Raw genomic sequence first — 21284 nt, forward strand, 5'->3', positions numbered from 1 at the left:
CAATGGCCTACGCTACCAGGTGTGTAAATCCTACTATATGCCACAACTCAAAATTAAATGGGAAAGATAAGTGCTATCCAAAATTACTTATATTTATCATTTTGAACAGCACCTGTCTTATCTATTAATTTGTGTTTCAGGCATATAGCTGGACATGAACTTCTTCAGTCAGACTTATTTTGAGGTCTGAAAACACCTGAAGCCAATTTAAGAGTAAACTATTACATTAAACCTAAATGCAGCAGCATTATGTTAAAAACAAGTACACCAGACTAGTAGGTGTATGCACATACAATATGCTTTGAGCTCTCCACTCAAATGAAGCCTCACGTGTTTGGGAACCATTACCAATTCCTCCTCCCCCCCCCCCCATTTTGTTGAGGAATTGATAGCTCTGTCTGCAGAAAAAGCTTGCTGTTTGAAAAGAAAAAATAAAGGTTAATATCAATGACATACAGCAACATTCAAGACAAAATACATAACTGAAGCATGTATAATCAAAATAAGATTTATTGTCAATTACTTTATCAATATCAATCTTCCTGAAACATTGTTCTCTCGTTTAGAGATTTTGGCACAAAATCTTGTATTATACATAATTCTTCAAGACATACTGACTCAGAAATGGACTTCACCAATGTTGTATAAACTATCAGGATCACCACATCAATAACAAAATATACTTTTACAACTGGGTTACATTCAAAAGTGTCAACACAAGTCAAGTTAAACTTGTGAAGAAACTATTATACGACCTCTGATATTGTCAATGCAATAGGTAGTGGAACACTTGTCATCCACAAAATTCTTAATTCACTCATTTTTTCAAAGGTGTGGTGGGATACTGGTAAAATGTAGTCACTTACACTATTTGTTATACTACCTTCAAAAAAAAATAACAGGCCAAGTTGGCAGCAGCGGGTTCCGCCTCTTCAGCTTCCCCGACAGCAGAATCCACTTTAGCAATAAAGAAAAATAGGGCCGCTAAATAAAAACATCCTTCAGCAGAATAGTAATGTTTCACAAAGAGACCATTTCTAACCAAACCGTGGTAACCAACTATATGTGTTGTTTCTTCCCCATTCTGGTTAGAGCCAATATGAACTAATAATATTCTACGATTAAACTCTTTGTGAAACATCACCGTACTCCATTTATTTTTTCTTCAATTCCAATAAAACTTGACTGCTAAATTCAAAAAGGCCCCATTTCTTTATATTTGGGCGTGAAATCAGTTAAATTTGTATATTTACAGGTTAAATTCTTAATGCACAGAGCTTAATAAAAGAAAAGTTGAATATAAATTGAACAAATTGAAGTAATTACTCAACTCAAACTAACAGAGAAACATATGTTCCAGTGTATACTATACCTAAAGTTATTTTAAAACTTGAAATAACCTTGATAAACATCCGAGAAGGTATCAAATCAGCTTTTCTTGTTAAGAGATCCTTACCATGGAGCCAAGCAGACAGGGATGTTCTGTAACCCATTCATCCAGCATGGTTGAACAATCATCACCTAGAAGAAAACTGGCAACAAGGTTTAACGAGTAACGAGTTCTTATATCATTGGTTTCATAAGATTTCACAAATGCTCATTCAACATTTCTTAAGTAATGATCTCAAAACAGTTTTAAGTGTTCATAAATTCCCCTGATATTTTTTTTTACTCTGAAGTTAAAGCAGGTTCAGTCTCAACATCTGAAAACAGATAAAAGTACTTGACCCTACATTTTGAGTGATGAGCTTGCACTCTCTGCACACTTCATGCAGAACTCCACTGAGACGTGGTTCTTGTCCACGTGCAGACAGATGCCACCAGAAGTCTCCATCTTCACAAGTTTCCTAGGCAAGGCATAATCATGGTCTTCGTTCTTGTTGGACTCCTGGAAAAGTGAGGAAGATAATTTCATGCCGTTCACACCGCTCAGCCTTGACAACAGCTGGGCTAACATACTCTCGTTGGCCAACACAGCTCTCAGGTACCTCGACTCATCTTCCAACTCTTCCACCCTCTTATTCAATTGGACGTTCTCCTGTTTAAGTATGTGGTTTTCTGACGACAGAGACCCGACTTTATTCTCCAGCCCATTGACGTATTCCTTCTTTTTCAGACGATTCATTCTTGCAGCGATGGCGTTCTTGTTGATCATGCGCCCAGACGGGTTCTCTCTCCACTTCCTTTTCTGACCAGCAGACATTCCTTCTGGCGATGGCGTCCTGGACGCGTTGATTCCAAAATCTTGATCTGTTGTGTCACCCACACCTAATTCGGTCAATCCAATGTCGAAAAGAGGGGAGACTGCGTCCTTCTCAAATGTCCAGTTTAACTTGTCGATTCCAAATAAACCATCAAGCTCTAATCCAACTGTACTATCCCCATTCTCTGAGCTCATGTCTTCATAGGGACTCGTTTTAAAATGTATAGTTTCAACAAAGTCAGGGACTTCAATTTCAAAAGGACAATTTGAGATCTGCACCTCCACATCGGTGTTGTCTGAATGACCTCTTCGTCTGGTGATCATTTTAGCTTTTGACGACGGGGACCACAAATGTATTTCCGCTCCAATCTGGACTCTGCATAGATTTTCTGTGAGGATACACAAAAGGACATTGATTAGTAACATTGTTTTTAATTAGGTCGGTCTAAAGAATCTGTTGGGTCTCAACAGATTAGCAATGAAATAAATATTTGAGCATTCAGTGAGTAAGTTACGCCTATTCTTCAGATTCCCTCCATTATCTCAATCCCCATTTGGAAGGGCCTTCTGTCTTGAGGCCATGCACGTTTCCTTTACCAAATATAAAATCAGGTTCTTGTGATGCAACATTTTTGTATCTAGTTAGTAATGTGTTCTTTATTGCTATGTCTGTTTGTGGCAAGGCTTGCCTTCGCTAACTAGTTAGGTTCTAAAGAACATGCTCCTGATAAATATAAGCTAACGTTTGCTAGCTAAAATTACCATCCCTAGTGAATAAGTTGTCCTCGTCAAATCTGTGCAGTAGTGTAAAGACACTTAAAAGTACTACTTAACTATTTTTGGGGGGTATCTGTACTTTAAAAGTTGTCCAAAAAATGTATTACTTTACTACATTCCTAAAGAAAATAATATACTTTACTCCTTTTCCCTGACACCCAAAAGTACTCGTTACAGTTTGAACGCTTAGACCATTTTCCTGTCCTGCTAATTCACACACTTAACTTACTACTAAAGTATATTTTAGCAATTACATTTACTTTTGATATTTAGAAATCAATCATTTTACTCAAGTAATATTTTACTGAGTGACTAACTTACTTGAATAACTTTATTAAAAAAGGTATCTATACTTTTACTCAAGTAAACTCATTCAAAAAGAAACTTCCCTTTTTCAGGACCCTGTCGTTCAAAGAATTCGTAAAAATTCAAGTAACTTCACAGATCTTCATTGTAAAGGGTTTAAAAAAAAATCCCATGCTTGTTCAATGAACCATAAACAATTAAAACATGTACCTGTGGAACGGTCGTTAAGACACTAACAGCTTACAGACGGTAGGCAAATATGGTCACAGTTTGAAAACTTAGGACACTAAAGAGGCCTTTCTACTGAGTCACACCAAACACCAAAAGAAAGATGCCCAGGGTCCCTGCTCATCTGTGTGAACGTGCCTTAGGCATGCTGCAAGGAGGCATGAGGACCGCAGATGTTGCCAGGGCAATAAATTGCAATGTCCGTACTGTGAGACGCCTAAGACAGCGCTACAGGGAGACAGGACGGACAGCTGATCATCCTCGCAGTGGCAGACCACGTGTAACAACACCTGCACAGGATCGGTACACCTGAACATCACACCTGCGGGACAGGATGGCAACAACAACTGCCCGAGTTACACCAGGAACGCTTAATCCCTCCATCAGTGCTCAGACTGTCCGCAATAGGCTGAGAGAGGCTGGACTGATGGCTTGTAGGCCTGTTGTAAGGCAGGTCCTCACCAGACATCACCGGCAACAACGTCGCCTATGGACAGAAACCCACCGTCGCTGGACCATTCAGGACTGGTAAAAAGTGCTCTTCACTGACGAGTCACGGTTTTGTCTCACCAGGGGAGATGGTCGGATTCGCGATAATCGTCAAAGGAATGAGCGTTACACCGAGGCCTGTACTCCGGAGCAGAATCGACTTGGAGGTGGAGGGTCCGTCATTGTCTGGGGCGGTGTGTCACAGCATCATCGGACTGAGCTCGTTGTCATTGCAGGCAATCTCAACGCTGTGCGTTACAGGGAAGAAATCCTCCTGCCTCATGTGGTACCCTTCCTTCAGGCTCATCCTGACATGACCCTCCAGCATGACAATGCCACCAGCCATACTGCTCATTCTGTGTGTGATTTCCTGGAAGACAGTAATGTCAGTGTTCTGCCATGGCCAGCGAAGAGCCCGGATCTCAATCTCATTGAGCATGCCTGGGACCTGTTGGATCGGAGGGTGAGGGCTAGGGCCATTCCCCCCAGAAATGGCCGGGAACTTGCAGGTGCCTTGGTGGAAGAGTGGAGTAACATCTCACAGAAAGAACTGGCAAATCTGGTGAAGTCCATGAAGAGGAGATGCACTGCAGTACTTAATGCAGCTGGTAGCCACCAGATACTGACTGTTACTTTTGACCACCCCTTTGTTCAAGGACACATTATTCCATTTCTGTTAGTCACATGTCTGTGGAACTTGGTCAGTGTGTGTCTCAGTTGTTGAATATTGTTCTATTCATACAAAAAAAGTACACATTTTATTTAAGGTTTGCTGAAAATAAACGCAGTTCACAGTGAGAGCACGTTTATTTTTTTTACTGCGTTTATAACAATTGGGTACTTTTTCCACCACTGTAGCTGTGAGGGTCTTTGTCGAAAAAAATGAAAGGCTGTTTTATATAAACATTTCTTGTGCCGCTGTTCAAAGCAGGCTGCATCTAGACGCCAAAAGTAGCTACACAGTGATTTGGGAATGATTCCATACCGCAATACACAGGCTGCGTTTCAAACTAATAAAATATACACCCTCGTCCACTTACCCTGGCCTTATGCCCTAGGGGGAATACCCGTCACCATCTTGGATGTCGATCCAAACAAGGGAAGTTCACAACGTAAGCCCCTCAGCCCTTGTTTTTGATCGTGATTGCGAGTGTACAATTATGTTCACTTCAGGGCCTGAAACACCCCATAATTCAATTTGCGATGATTGTACATCCGCTAAGAAAAGTCACACAAAACCTAAAACGTCAACGGCAATATGGAGAAGTCAACATACAAGTGTAAGTAAAAAACGAATGTAAATAAATTAGAAATTGTGCTACTAATGCACATGACAGCTCAAACACGTCTAGTAAAAGTAATTATGTTTTTGTTTGGTTAGCTTTTGGACATTTTTGAAATACAAACATTTTCCTTCAGAAGTTCCAGCTAGGCAGGCTAAAGTTAGTTAGCTAATTCATTTGCTAGTTATTAAACAGTAGGCATATATTAATAAGTATATAGACAATGTAAGTAAACATGCAATCATAATGGACTGTTGCGCATATAGTGCAAGGTACCGGTGGCTGAAAATACAATCATCGCGGGATTAACGCATTTCCGGGCAAGGGCGGTCCATTTAAAAAGTAATTCCTTCCTCACACTGCAAGTGTATACTCGTCAGACTTCATGATACGTCATCAGAAGTGTCCACTTAATTTGAGGGATGAGGGGATACAGTGTGTCTTTTAAGTGTTTGGAACGCTACCACAGTAGGTAGAATATCACAAATTCGGTCCTGGGGCCCAGTTTTGGGTGTTTGCCTTAGCAATACACAGCTAAGAATTTGACTAACCTTAACTTGGCGATACTTCCTCAATTCCCGACTAGGAAGACATAACACCCATAAACGTCCATGTATAGTTGCATGGGGTTCGATTGAATTTAGAAAATGCTCCGTTACTAAATTATATAAAATGTTTTGGGCCATGAAGTAAACCAACAATGTGTGCGCCCTGTCAATGAAAATATTTGAAATGGACAAGATGGCAGCGTACACATTTGATTAAGTGCTTCACGGAGCAACACATGCATTTCATTTAATAATGGTGCATGTTCTTAATTCAAACGAACCCCATGCAACTAACTTAAGTCATGGAAGTTTAGAACAATTGTCTAAGTATCCCCATGTAAAGGGTTGTCACGAGTTACCATCAGTCAATGGATATAGTATATCGTTAAACTATTTGCTTTTTGGTCTTAATTTAAGGTTACTATAGCAGTGTGGTTACATTTAAAATCCGATTTTAAGATGATACATCGCTGAAATGGGCTGGGTTTATGGCTGTGGTGGGTTACCTCATTAACATAGCTAGCTAACTTTAAATAAAAATTACGTTGGCGAAAACACCAACTACTTAGTAACGTTAGCATTATCTCAATTATCACATGAGTACTTGCATGGATTGCTAGGATGTTCCAACAAATATGTTGACAAGCTAACTAACTAGGCCTAAAGACATTAGCCTTGCTAGCGTTAGGTAGCTAGCTACACTTAAATCTGAGTAGTGTAAAGCATACCTAGCACAGAATCTGACCAACCTTTACTTGAGTCGTAACAGGTTAGCGTTACTTAGACAGCCATTGGCATTGCGCACAATGTCTGACACGGCATTTAAGTAATATAACCACACACTTACCGTCCGTCAAGCTTTAAGTAGATCAGATTGTATCTATTTGTTTGCAGTATTCTTCAGGTTCTTGTAGGAAAATCTAAAATGTTGTTTGAAAGTCGGTAAACTTACTGACCACACAAACTGATAGAACTTCGAAACGTACAAAAGATGGCGACTCATCGGTGGAAATTCAGAACGTTAACACTGAGGCGCCATGCAGTTAGTATTTATGACGCGTCCAAAACAACTCTGAAGTGTGCGACTTCATGCTTTCACGACAACTGGTAACTCGAAAACAAACCGAGCTCCGACTGGGAAAAGTCGTTTTGAACTTTCATCCAACTCAGAATTCCAACTCGGGAACTTGGGCCTCTTTATTATTATTATTATTATTATTTATTTTTTTATTAACAACAAATCAATACAGAAAGTACATAAGGGAACACACGTATATATAGATTATATATAATGGACAATCGAGCTAGGGGGTACAATATCACATTACAATTACACAAGGACCTTTAAGGGACATACATACACTTACAATTCTAACAGCTTTTTTGTTAGAGTATTTAACTGTCTTAAAATACAGTTACATTTATTTTTGTAGGGTAAGAAAATGTGTTTTTTTGTTAGTAAATTTACATTTGTGTATATGAAATTTGGCCAAAAGAATAATGAAATTACATAAAAATGTTTCAGCTTATTTTTATCATATGTAAAGAATCCAAGCAGTACATCTCTCCACAATAGTGTAAAATCTTCATAAATGTGTTCAATTCTAAATCTACTGATGTCTTGCCACAGTTTTCTTACATGTATACAATGCCAAAAAAGATGCAACACTGTTTCTGGGTGGTCATTACAAAAGGAGCAATTTGAGTTGATGTTTTCCTTAAACTTCTTCATATAGTGGTTGGCAGGATAATATTTATGAATAATTTTAAAGGAAACTTCCTTAATTTTGTTAACAAGTAGGTATGTGTGTGGCAACATCCAAACTTTTTTCCAACAGATATTATCAATAAATCCATTCCAATAAGGCATGACATAAGGTATAGATACAACATCCTGCTGAAACAAGGTTCGTATCGCTCTGTTGTTGAATGGACCAAAAGAGAAACAAATCTTTCCTACTGATGAGTCAACAGGGTCAATAGAAGGTAGGCTCTGAGGGTCAGGTCTTGACACGTTCCTGAATAACAGAGCAACACCTGAGGGAATGGAGTCTAAAACAATTGCAGAATCTTTAGGTGTTACAGGGACCTTGTAAAGCACAGGTGTCAAACTCATTCCACGGGGGGCCGAGTGTCTGCGGGTTTTCGCTCCTCCCTTGTACTTGATTGATGAATTAACATCACTAATTAGTTAGGAACTCCCCACACCTGGTTGTCTAGGGCTTTATTGAAAGGAAAAACCAAAAACCTGCAGACACTAGGCCCTCCGTGGAATGAGTTTGACACCCCTGTGTAAAGTGATAAGAATTCCTTATAACTGAGTAAAAGACCCTCTGCATTTACCAGTTGGCTCACCAATAGGATATTATTTCGGAACCAATATTCCAAAAACAAAGAAGTATTTTTATACAATATATCCCGATTATTCCATATATAATATCTGTGTGGAGAAAAAATGTGTTTATAAATTAAGGACCATGACAAGAAAACCTGCATGCCACGCAGCCATCATACCGCTCAGGAAGGAGACGCATTCTGTCTCCGAGAGATTAACGTACTTTGGTGTGAAAAGTGCAAATCAATCCCAGAACAACAGCATAGGACGTTGTGAAGATGCTGGAGGAAACAGGTACAGAATTATCTATATCCACAGTAAAATGAGTCCTATATCGACATAACCTGAAAGGCCGCTCAGCAAGGAAGAACTCACTGCTCCAAAACCGACTTTAAAAGAAACGACTATGGTTTGCAACTGCACATGGGGAAAAATATTGTACTTTTTGGAGAAATGTCCTCTGGTCTGATGAAACAAAAATAGAACTGTTTGGCCATAATGACCATCGTTATGTTTTAAGGAAAAAGGGGGAGGCTTGCAAGCCCGAAGAACACCATCCCAACCGTGAAGCACGGGGGTGGCAGCATCCTGTTGTAGGGATGCTTTTCTGCAGGAGGGACTGGTGCACTTCACAAAATAGATTGCATCATGAGGAAGTAGAATTATGCGGAAATATTTAAGCAACATCTCAAGACATCAGTCAGGAAGTTAAAGCTTGGTTGCAAATGGGTCTTCCAAATGGACAATGACCCCAAGCATACTTCCAAAGTTGTGGCAAAATGGCTTAAGGACAATAAAGTCAAGTTATTAGACCATCACAAAGCCCTGACCTCAATCCTATAGAAAATTTGTGGGCAGAACTGAAAAAGCGTGTGCGAGCAAGGAGGCCTAGAAACCTGACTCAGTTACACCAGCTCTGTCAGGAGGAACGGGCCAAAATTCACCCAACTTATTGTGGGAAGCTTGTGGAAGGCTACCCAAAACGTTTGACCCAAGTTAAACAATTTAAAGGCAATGCTACCAAATACTAATTGAGTGTATGTAAACTTCTGACCCACTGGGAATGTGATGAAAGAAATAAAAGCTGAAATAAATCATTCTCTCAACTATTATTCTGACATTTCACATTCTTAAAGTAAAGTGGTGATCCTAACTGACCTAGACAGGGAATTTTTACTTGGATTAAATGTCAGAAATTGTGAAAAACTGAGTTGAAATGTATTTGGCTAAGGTGTATGTAAACGTCTGACTTCAACTGTATATATATATATATATTGTTACATTGTTTGCAAACTGATATGTGACATGTATTAATGCCAAAATAACATGCAAAACAGGCAAGCCCCACCCCCATTAAAAAATATATATCTATTTTTTGGGGGGGCTAAAAATGTGGGGCTCAAAACAGGTGGGGCACTGCCCCCTCTGCCATGAAAGACGGGTTGCCATTGCATAGCCCTAAATAAAAAAGTAAACAGACTATTAATTACATCATTTTTTTCACATGGTTGGGGTGCGAGAATTTTTAGATATCAAAATGGTGTCATGGGCAAAAAAAGTTGGGCTTCCACAAAGTCAAATTGGCATATTGTAAAAAGTCATGAAAACAAACATTTGCTTTTTGGTCATAATTTAAGGTTAGGGTTAGCAGTGTGATTACGGTTATGGTTAAAGTTTAAAATCACATTTTAAGAAGATAAATTGTAGAAATAGAATGAGTTTATGACTGTAGCTGCGGTACCTAGTGACGACCAACATGCAGGAACTGCCCGAATAGGCCCACAGTTCACTTTCTTGAAGCTGGGGGGCAAGGTTGAGTCGATCTATAATGTGGGGTTTCCATGGAAATAGGGGAACGCAGACATCTCTGTCAAACAATCATCAGCTGTTTTGTGAAGTTTTAGCTAGCCAACATGGGTAAGAAGTCATCCGATGAAGACAAGACTACGTTGGCGGAGGCCTTTATCAATTTTCAGTAAGCACTGTTTTATTAACCTTATTAGCTAATAAACTAAACCAATGTTGCAACGCTGGTTTATTGCAAATATCACTCTCTAAAGTCAGTGAACTAACGTTAGCTAGCTAGTAAGCGACACAGTTTGGTTAGCTAGCTAGATTTGCTTGTCAGTTTACCAAGCTAGCTGCGATCTGAATTGAAAAGCCGTACATGTAAAGCCTACTTTTTTTATGATCCATTCATTCAACTAGCTAGCTATATAGAATGATGCAGAAATTCACGAGGTATGTTATAGCTAGATACATAATAATCTAGAGGAAAAAGAAACGCACACCTATTTAGGCGAGGTGCTGGCTATCGGAGAACACTTGTAAAATTAAAGGAGTGCCGCACACTCAAGGAGCTCAGACGCAATAACGTAATAACCAACGTTTCGTTATACCCTGATGAAGACAGCTTGTCTGTCGAAACGTTGGTTATTAGGTTATTCAATTATTGCATCTGAGCCCCTAGTGTGCGGCTCTCCTTTAATTGATCATAGCTAGACACATAACCTTTGAAATAGACAGAAACATTAAGCCTCTCTAGCTTGATAGACCTTAACGTTTTGAGCAACAGAAATTGAAAGTGCCAGCTTTTTGACATTGACTCAAACCACACATTCCCAGACTATGACTTACTTGTGTGTTGTATTTAGGCTCCAAGTTAAGAGAAAGGAAATACATGAGTGCCAGGAGGAGGTCAGTCAACTCGAGACAAAGAAGCAAAGATACACAGAATTGGTGAGAACATTAAGCAATTGTGAATTCACAGGGTCTGTATTCATTTTCCATTCCCCAAAACATCAGTAGTTTTATTTTGCAACAGTTTTATTAGTTTAGGACAAAGTTTCCCCAAACACGGTCCTCCCCCCCCCACACACACAGTGGATTCAAATAATCAAAGCTTGATGATGTGTTGGTTATTTGAATCAGCTGTGGAGTGCTAGGTGCACATTTGGGTTTTTGCCCTAAGGTCATTGACTAGACTACCTACAGACTCCTTGAGTGAGAGAATATGCACTATAAAATGATTAAGTGTTTTGTGCTCACAGAGGGAGCAGTTGAAAGAGGAGCAGTTGGGGCACATAAAGGTCTTGCGGAAGCAGGCTAAAGAACAGGAGAGTAAGCTGGAGCAGAGAGAGGTGATCAACAAAGAGCAGGTGGAGCAAGCTCTGCAGGAGAACTTGGAGCTAGTCCGCAGCCAGGAGAAAGAACTGGCAGGTAGTCTCTCGGCTCTCCAATACGATATAACATAATCATAAAGCTACCTGTCAATAACTGTTTTTACCATCCACCGGTACTCCCCACCTGGAATATTATGAATGTGCAATATTAATGTAACATGAATACAAATAGTTTGTCCCTGTGCGTGAGAGAGCTGCGCGCTGAAGTCAGCCGCCTGGAGGAGGACGTGCTCGTCTTGCAGGCCGAGAGGCAAATCAGGCAGGAGTATAAGATGACCGGAAGCCAAGAGCACCAGCAGCAGATCCAGCACCTGGAGGCCGAGCTGGCTCAGATGCAGAAGGAGTTTCAGGAGATGGCAGGTACATGCACTCACAGGCTTGGCTCCTATAAGGGATGGATAACTAGGCCTATATTTTCTGGGAAGTCAACTCTTATTCGGACCCCTGTAACCCTATACAAACCAGTAACTGGTTTTAGGAAAACTTTTCTTGCGAAGCGAGATTGAACCTCAAAATGATTTAATCAAAGAAATAATATTTACAAAAACAAAAGTCAATTAATTTACAAGACAGAGAGAGACAGATGTCCTCACAGCTTTTCCTTGACCGTGTCTCTTACTTCTACAGACAATATTCAGCGCTCTCTTGATGTAACTTTCAATGAAATTGACAAGAAGACAGTGCATCTCATAGATGAAAAAAAACAGCTAGCTACAGAGGTAAGACATAAGGCACATCAGCAGAACAGATTACTTGAGTTTTGATGATAACACACTTTTTCCTCAGAGGGCCATCAAACACCTTGACAAGCACAGCCGACAGGAGATCAAAGAAAATGAGTGGCTGAAGAGAGAGGTATGGCGTATGTGTGGTTGAAAATATAAACAGCACATTAGGTTTGCTTTATTTTACAGTTCATAATCTGGTAGTCATCATGATTTGTTCTAAAAGAAAGCATAAGAAAGCACAGTAAGACCCATCATTACATACCATAATAATATGGTACCAATTGGGTTTTTGTTTGTGTGACCCTATTGTTACACAGTATACACTGTACAAAACTTTAAGAACACGCAACACTTAAAATGTAGTCCCCCCCAGAACAGCCTCAATTCAACAGGGCATGGACTCTACAAGGTGTCGAAAGCGTTCCACAGGGATGCTGGCCCATGTTGACTCCAATGCTTTCCACAGTTGTCACGTTGGCTGGATGTTCTTTGGTTGTTGAATAAAGTGTTACCAGACATGATCAGAAAGCACATCCCCTTGCTCCAGGCGTCTGTAACAGAAAGATGGATTCATGAGTATAAGTTAGCCAGCTAACTGTCCAAAATAATTTCATGTTTTTGAGAAATATAGATTTAAAATTGACAAGGTATAATTGACTGAACAGCAACAACCAATATACAAGTTCTCTTAATCAACCAGAAAATCAAGTTTGTGTGGCTGTTTATCAAATTTAGTTGGCTAATTTAATAATCCTGCTTTCTGGAATACCCCACAGCTTGCTATTTACACAAGAGAGGTATCCATTACAGCATTGGCCGTCCAACAACTGGAGGAGGAGAATCTTGAGCACATGAGTCAACTGTTTGAGCGTCGCCTGGAGGACCTACACATCTCTAGGTCCCTCACTTCAACATAACTCTTCACCCACATTCATATACTGTAGATGGCCATTTGCCCTGATTTCACTGTCACATTGTGTGACATGACATGTCAATGTTACTGAATTAAGCTGGACAGCCTGGTCCCAGATCAGTTTGTGTTTCATAGCCAACTCCTATGGTCTTTGTCATGCCATTTTTAGGCAAGACAGCCCAAACAGATCTGGGACCCGGCAATCAATTATATGCAATGCTATTCTATTAATCCACTCACCTGTGGTAAAACGGCACTCTCCTTGCTTTCCATCTGTGGTCTCACCCATCTCTGCTCTCCTGTCCACAGAAACGTCTTCCTGACTCAGGCGGCAGGACTGGGACCCTCTGACTCCACAGTACAGGAGACCATTATGAAGAGTAACGCTCTCAAATCAAATAAAACATTTTTTGTCACATGCGCCGAATAGAACCGTTGTAGACCTTACAGGGAAATGCTTACTTACGAGCCCCTAACCAACAATGCAGTTTTAAAAAGTACAGATAAGAATAACAAACAAGAGTAACAAGTAATTAAAGAGCTGCAGTAAAATAACAATAGCGAGACTATATACAGGGGGGTACCGGTACAGTGCGGGGAGCACCGGTTAGTTGAGGTTATATGTACATGTAGGTTGAGTTATTAAAGTGACTATGTACAGATGATAACAGAGAGTAGCAGCGGTGTAAGGATTGGGGGGGGGTTGGGGGTGCAATGCAAATAGTCTGGGTAGCCATTTGATTAGTTGTTCAGGAGTCTTATGGCTTGGGGGTAGAAGCTGTTTAGAAGCCTCTTGGACCTAGACTTGGCACTCCGGTACTGCTTGCCGTGCAGTAGCAGAGCGAACAGTCTATGACTAAGGTGGCTGGAGTCTGACAATTTTTAGGGCCTTCCTCTGACACCGTCTGGTATAGAGGTCCTGGATGGCAGGAAGCTTGGCACCAGTGATGTTCAGGGCTGTTCGCACTACCCTCTGTAGTGCCTTGCGGTCGGAGGCCGAGCAGTTGCTATACCAGGCAGTGATGCAACCCTTCAGGATGCCCTCGATGGTGCAGCTGTAGAACTTTTTGAGGATCTGAGTACCCATGCCAAATCTTTTCAGTCTCCTGAGGGGGAATAGGTTTTGTCGTGCCCTCTTCACGACTGTCTTGGTGTGCTTGGACCATGTTAGTTTGTTGGTGATGTGGACACCAAGGAACTTGAAGCTCTCAACCTGCTCCACTGCAGCCCCGTCGATGAGAATGGGGGCGAGCTCCGTCCTCTTTTTTCTGTAGTCCACAATCATCTCCTTTGTCTTGATGACGTGGAGGGAGAGGTTGTTGTCCTGGCACTACACGGCCAGGTTTTTGACCTCCTCCCTATAGGCGGTCTCGTCGTTGATCAGGCCTACCACTGTTGTGTCGTCGGCAAACTTAATGATGGTGTTGGAGTCGTGCCTGGCCGTGCAGTCATGAGTGAACAAGAAGTACAGGAGGGGACTGAGCACGCAACCCTGAGGGGCCCGTGTTGAGGATCAGCGTGGCGGATGTGTTGTTACCTACCCTTACCACCTGGGAGCGGCCCGTCAGGAAGTCCAGGATCCAGTTCCAGAGGGAGGTGTTTAGTCCCAAGGTCCTGAGCGTATTGATGAGCTTTGAGGGCACTATGGTGTTGAACGCTGAGCTGTAGTCAATGAATAGCATTCTCACATAGGTGTTCGTTTTGTCCAGGTGGGAAAGGGCAGTGTGGAGTGCAATAGAGATTGCATCATCTGTGGATCTGTTGGAGTGGGTCTAGGGTTTCTGGGATAATGGTGTTGATGTGAGCCGTGAGCCATGACCAGCCTTTCAAAGCACTTCATGGACTGTGGCCAACCATCAGGTTATGATGATGATCAACTGTATTTTTTATTTGACATCCTTGTACAAATGTCAGCAACAAGCTGAATTGAAACTACAACTTAATGACATTATTAAATACAAATTAACAAAACACCATAATATACAAACACAGCTATCTTCAACTGTTTAGCAGGCGAACCAAAGCTGGAACGGCACTGCAGAGATAGTTCTCGGTCCTGCAGTGTAGATCCTAGGTCTAGGATGTCTTTCAAATTGAAACTATTGATACATTTTTATTGCTGACAAGTGATGACATTTGTCCAGTGTTGCCAGTAGTGCAGCTCCTTGACTAGAAGCAGGGAAGACCACAAGAGGGACAGAGTAGTGATTCCTTGTCACTTTTGGAGTTTGTGCAACAGTTGCTGCCTTAGACTGTATTGACAAGCATATATCACAAATCTAAATATGTTAGCCTTTCTGAAATACTCACGTTTCTTAATCATCTGTTATTGCCACTTACAAATGTCAATTATCACAATCGTCTGACAAATTTATTTATTTATTTGTCACATGCTTTGAAAGCAACAAGTGTAGACTAACTGAAATGCTTACTTATGGGACCGTCGCAACAATGCAGAGAAAAAAAAGAGAAATAAAATAATAGAAAAATGCACAATTTCACATGAAATGGGAAGCAAGTAGAAATAGACATACCTGATCATTTTCGATCTACGATTAAATGTTTTCGGAGACGACGACTTTCCTTTGATGATTGGTTAGTAAAACAATCTTCCACTAAGTGGGCACCAGTGTGCCACTGAGAAGGGTGCTGTGATCAGTATCGTCTAACTCTAATGGGAGGCCCGCCCGGGCACAGGAAGCCACTGAGTCACAGCTCCCTTCCCAAGACTATTTGGCAACATGGCAACACTCATTTCCGTCTAAGACGGCATGTCCTCTCAGCTCAACTCAAGATAAAAACTTAAACTAACAATGGCTACCAGCACGTTCCTCTCTTGGAATGTGGCATTTTCTTTTACTGAGCTAATTCTTTTCACCCCTAACCCTATCCAAATTTCCTCCATATTGGATACTGTACAGGCTTTTATCTTTCAGTAAATCACTGTAGTCATTTTAACCCCCCCTCCCAATTTCTAATGATTTTCATGATTCCCACCAGACGGGGTAAGCAGCAGCCCCGTACCTCCCCTCCACCCAGCAACGGAAGCATGGCGGGCTCAAAAGCAGGCCAAAGAGTTGGAGAGGGATGAAACAAGCGGCAGCTGCAGTGAGGTAGCCTACAGGCCAACAGAGGACCCCCTTCAGGACCTCAGTGTGCTTCTGTACGGCAACCAGACCTACCTGCAGGTAAGACCCATCTCAGGCTATTCTCGGATTCAACACATCCGTTAGAGTTGAAATAGAACTGAATCTCTATACGTCTATGGGCATATCTCAATAATCAAATGTGGTTTCCTCGACTCCTTTTCTCCATCTGTGCCGACATTAAAAGAGGCATCTTATAACACAATTCAACTCAGCTTCCCTCGACCAAGGGTATAAGCTCTGTTTACAGCAGTTGTCTCTACGTGGCATTCACCTTTGGCCGATAGTTCTTCCATTTGAGGGTGGCTCAGGTCGAATAGAAAGCAAAAACATGGTCCAACACATTTTTGTTTCTTAGCTGCCAAAGTTCAGTAGAAAGATAAAGCTGTACTGGCAGCCTCCATCGTCATCTGTCGATAGATATATAGGTCAGCCTCAGCTGAGCGACAGCACAAGCAAGAGCTCGTAGCTACACTGAACAAAACTATAAAAGCAACATGTAAAGTGTGGGTCCCATGTTTTATGAGCTGAAATAAAAGATCCCAGAAATGTTCCATATGCACAAACACCTTTTCTCTCAAATGTTTACATTCCTGTTAGTGAGCATTTCTCCTTTGCCAAGATAATCCATCCACCTGACAGGTGTGGCATATCAAGAAGCTGACTAAACAGCATGATAATTACAGGTGAACCTTGTTCTTGGCACAGTAAAAGGCTACTTTAAAAATGTGCAGTTTTGTCACTTAACACAATGCCACAGATGTCTCAAGTTTTGAGGAAGTGTGTAATTGACATGCTGACTGCTGGAATGTCCACCAGAGCATTGAATGTTAATTTCTCTACCATAAGCCGCCTCAAACGTCGTTTTAGATAATTTGGCAGTATGTCCAACCGGCCTCACAACCGCAGACCACGTGTATGGCGTTGTGTGGGCGAGCGGTTTGCTGATGTCAACGTTGTGAACAGAGTGCCCCATGATGGCGGCGGGGTTATATGGGCAGGCATAAGCTACAGAAAACGAACACAATTGCATTTTATCGCTGGCAATTTGAATGCACAAAAATACCATGGTGAGATCCTGAGGCCCTTTTTTTTTTTATTAAAGGTATCTGTGACCAATGGATGCATATCTGTATTACCAGTCATGTGAAATCCATAGATTAGGGCCTGATTAATTTATTTCAATTGACTAATTTCCTCATATGAACTGTAACTCAGTAAATTTTTCATGTTGCATTTATATTTTTGTTCATTATAAATATTACAGCAGTGTGTGGCTTGGGTGTTCCTTATGCCCGCTGCTAAATCACAGCAATAATCTGTATCCAAACCATGTGCCCACCTGATTCAATTGGGAATTTCATTTTACCACAGTGTTGAAGAGAACATGATTTCAGTAAGGTGCTAAACAAAGTCATGAATGTGACATTGAACTTGGCTATCCTTTTAACAGATGCCATTCGTTTTAGATTCAGAAGGTATTGAATCCTCCTAAAAAATATTTGAAAAAACCAGGGATAGAGGTTTGAGTGAAGAAAGGGTGCGAGAGAGAGCGCCTTAGGGATTATCCGCCTCTGTGCCACCTCTTGGCAGTGGATGCAATCGAGACAACTTAGGGATCTGAGAGTAACAATCTCTCTCCTTGTTGCGATGGGAAATCTTGGGCCAAACAGGATGCATCTCTTATATGGGACTACTCCCTTCCCCCTCTCTGTGCTGGCCAGCAGGGAGACATGCACCTGGGCCCTCTGGAGATGAAGCTGCTGACTGTGGTGGGCCAGGCCCTTCCCCTGCACCCTGTGCCATCCGAGACCCCCGGCTTTGAAGGCTCCTCCTCAGCTCCAGGGATGCTCCAGGCTCCCGAAGACTGGCCCCTCACTGCCCGCATCATCCACAAGAGGTTCAAGTAGCCAGGCCCAAGCACTAATACACACACTTTTGTAAAATCTAGCATTGGCCTCATGTTGGGATCAGAGACATGTATTACCATTAAACCTGCAATGATACTACAAACGCAAGGGTCTAAGAATGTTTTCTTAAGGAACAATTGTGCCACATGATGCTTCACCGGTTTAAAGCAGCTCAGAGTAGAAGTATTGATCTAGGTTCTGTTCATATAAAATCTTATTCATTAAGATCTATAAAAAGACTCACATGTAACTGATGTTAAAATGTGGATATAGACCCAGGTTATAACCCGGGGGAATTAGTGATTCACTTGTCTTACTCTTCGCCACATATAAACCCTTACCTCATTTATACCCAAATGGGTATAATCCCCCCATACTTCTGTAATACAGTTGATTACAAATCATTATCATCAAATCACCCACACAAACTCAAGATAGTTGCAAAACACTTTGTGGAAGCTGCACTTTATTGAGAAAAAAAAATCTACCAAATTCTGCATACATTTATTTATATATTTAATATAAACAAAAATATAAATCTGCAGGTACAATGCCGTTAAAATGCTAATTTGATGAATAGAATAACCTTCATGTTCTGACCATCCTGCACATATCCCACCCACCACCATGATGGAAATGATCCATTTTATATACACAAAGCACCGATCAACAGTGCTCCATTTCCCCCCCTGCTCAACTGGACCCTACTGCCCACTTACCCGACATTTATTCAAATATTAAATCATTTAACATACTTTATCTGTGCTTGATTGATCTTGTATGGCTTAATAGACCAATAGAATAGTCCCAAAACTGCTAACCCAGCCCTTCTGGCACTGTAGACAAGCTAGAGCAAACAAAGTATTTAAAAGAGTTCAAATAGTATTTCAACCCAGATCCGACACTTAGAGCTGACCAGTGACAACCACAGCTCTTTCCCCTGCCTCCTGTGACCACCACCTTTCCCCCAACCCCAATGCTGGTCTATGTAAAGATGGCCTGAGCATGAAGGACACTCTGCACATTCATTTTGGAAAGGCAGCCATAGAATTGTTCCATGTAAAATAAATTACATGCCAAGTGTAAAGCATAAATGTGGATCGTTCCCAACGCAATGCCAGCAAATCAAACGTAGTGCTTTGCAAGTGAGTGAAAATGTTCCCTTAAGAAAAAAAAGACCCTAGCTCACAGAATTGACAGTTGAATCATTACACTTGTTTTATGCCAATATCACCCCAGGGTAGTGACTGAGCTACTAAAAACTGTGCTTGACATTATGCTGGTTCAGTCGGTTACATTTTTCCATCTTTATATTAACTTTTATTTTTAATTTTTTTTACTCACACTCAAACTCCAATTATACAAATCAAATCATACCCATGTATACACCTGAATACCTCCCACAAAGAGTTCAATGTCATTCATTTTTTTCTATTTCATATCCTCCGTGGGTATAAATAAATAAACAATGCACAAGGAATGTCTACTGCAAATGTAATACATAATTTTTTTGAAAATCATGGTATTAAGAGGTTAGCTTTACTAATCAGTTATGGTTAAATTAGATAATGTACGATTGATGATCGGATCAAGCAATTCTGTGATAAACCACTATTATCCATACATAACAGCAAAGTCAAAATGTCTCCCTTTCCACAACCATTTGTATCTTTTACAGAAGACAAATGGGATGAGTGATCCCTGTAGAGAGGTTAGAATGGCAGCGCACACTGTTTCTCGGAAGACAAATTACAAAATGGGATCCGTGTCCTATACTTGACGCCTCTTGGACATGGTTTCCCCTCGAGTCCTTATTTGTGCTGATATTCTCGACGAGGAGTATAACAGCTAACTGGATTTTGCTTGAAAGTTAGTCTCGCTGCTTCATGGTTTGTCTTCGGAGGGCAAAAGCCTCCTTTTTAGGTTACATGAACTGCATCTGCTGAGAGAAAGATAAAGGCCATATTGAATGTATTTATTTAAGTGCCAAACATTAATACTCCTTGTTTCCCTTGATAACAAACCAAGTTCCTTCACAAAACGTAGGCCAGAATACAATAGAAAAATATTTGTAGATATTTTTTCTCCAGCACTTGCGTTCTCGGATGTGTGTTTGATCAGGACAACAGTGAATCCTTGACACGATTCAGTTAATCGCCAGTCCTGTGTCATGACTAGCTGAGAAGTCCTCCGGCACAAAACAGGACATATGATTCTTAGATCAAAAATGCCTTCCATCCAGGACATACTGTTGGCCAAATCAAACACACCTGAAAGCGTAGTGCAGAACAAATTACTATCTATTAAATACATTCTGGCCACATTGATTTAATGCAAATGGAATGTATTGCAATGAAGATGACAGCCCCCCCAAAAATGGGGAAAATGATTATTTGAAGCAGGGGTTGAAACCGGTTCAGGGAACAGAACTGATAATCGTAAAATAACATTTTTCAATGAACAGAAACAGAACCTTTACTTTAAAAGCATGGGAACCGGTGAATAACCTTACTTTACGTTCCAGGCATTTTTTTTCAAGTCCCACAACAAAACACCCATGCAAAGCCCTCACTGTCACTCAAGAACTTATTCCAGTGTCTGCCTGCAAGCTGAAAATCTTTGCCTGTGCGATTTTAGGCTACCTGCCCCTCCGAAGCATAGGCTACTGTACTGACGTTAGTTACAAGCTTGATTCAGAAGATAGGGAGAAAGATTTTTAATTAGCCTGAAAAGGGAGAAAGATTTTTAATTAGCCTGAAAAGAATGGATTCACTTTTAATGCTAGTTAAGGATACTACAGGCCTAGTTATCACGTTTCAAGTTGGATCTATTAACTAAAAAAAGGTAAGACGCGTTAAATTCTGGTGCCACTCTGCACACACGAGCTTGCTAGCTTCCTCAAACGCCTTAGCTAGCTCAAACTAAGGACATTCAAAATTGCTCCTCCTAGGTATAATTCTGTGGACCTAATTCGTATAATGCATGTCATAAGATGCCCAGCACTTAGCCTCCTCAATGCTCTCTCCCCACCCACAAAATTTCAGTCACATTTTACACCATGTAAACAACTAGCTTGCCTGCTCTATTAAGTTATTTAATGAGCTAAATGTAAACAATTTTTTTTTTTGATTTCACAGGCTAAAAATAAGAACAATATAAACCAGTACTTTGAGGGATTTGAACCAGTTCAGAACATTATTTTGCTGGTCAGAACAGTGGAACAAAATGAAGTGGTT

At 40.9% G+C, this 21284-nt stretch overlaps 3 protein-coding genes across 12 annotated transcripts in view; 1 reads left to right on the forward strand and 2 right to left on the reverse strand.

Annotated features, from left to right (window-relative positions):
* Window positions 1–488: 488 nt before the first annotated feature.
* crebzf (CREB/ATF bZIP transcription factor) lies at window positions 489–6933 on the reverse strand. 2 transcript variants are annotated; one of them, XR_005473766.1, is made up of 3 exons: window positions 6682–6933; window positions 1457–2592; window positions 489–957 (listed from the first exon to the last, which is right to left on the reverse strand). XR_005473766.1 is itself a non-coding variant. In XM_038977682.1 (2 exons), exon 2 carries the CDS (start codon window positions 2525–2527, stop codon window positions 1730–1732), a length of 798 nt encoding a protein of 265 aa, XP_038833610.1. In that variant the 5' UTR covers window positions 2528–2592; window positions 6682–6933; the 3' UTR covers window positions 489–1729. The 2 variants fall into 2 exon arrangements, 1 of the variants encoding a protein (XP_038833610.1); XM_038977682.1 differs by having other exon boundaries at window positions 489–2592.
* A 2898-nt stretch (window positions 6934–9831) lies between these two features.
* ccdc83 (coiled-coil domain containing 83) lies at window positions 9832–18138 on the forward strand. Its single transcript, XM_038989013.1, has 10 exons — window positions 9832–10144; window positions 10824–10908; window positions 11220–11388; window positions 11544–11711; window positions 11979–12070; window positions 12138–12206; window positions 12856–12977; window positions 13302–13372; window positions 15993–16180; window positions 17863–18138. Exons 1-10 carry the CDS (start codon window positions 10083–10085, stop codon window positions 18046–18048), a joined length of 1212 nt encoding a protein of 403 aa, XP_038844941.1. The 5' UTR covers window positions 9832–10082; the 3' UTR covers window positions 18049–18138.
* A 345-nt stretch (window positions 18139–18483) lies between these two features.
* LOC120031883 (phosphatidylinositol-binding clathrin assembly protein-like) overlaps window positions 18484–21284 on the reverse strand; it is a 48838-nt gene continuing 46037 nt past the window's right edge. For 7 of the 9 annotated variants that reach the window (XM_038977722.1, XM_038977757.1, XM_038977703.1 and 4 more), the window contains one exon: window positions 18484–19990. In XM_038977722.1, the coding sequence (XP_038833650.1) occupies window positions 19973–19990 (18 nt within the window). In that variant the 3' untranslated portion in view covers window positions 18484–19972. The remainder of the gene's footprint in view (window positions 19991–21284) is intronic. The other 2 variants (XM_038977712.1, XM_038977766.1) reach the window with 1 other exon arrangement.

Source organism: Salvelinus namaycush, chromosome 3 (assembly GCF_016432855.1).
Source record: "Salvelinus namaycush isolate Seneca chromosome 3, SaNama_1.0, whole genome shotgun sequence".
Classification (NCBI taxonomy): Eukaryota; Metazoa; Chordata; class Actinopteri; order Salmoniformes; family Salmonidae; genus Salvelinus; species Salvelinus namaycush.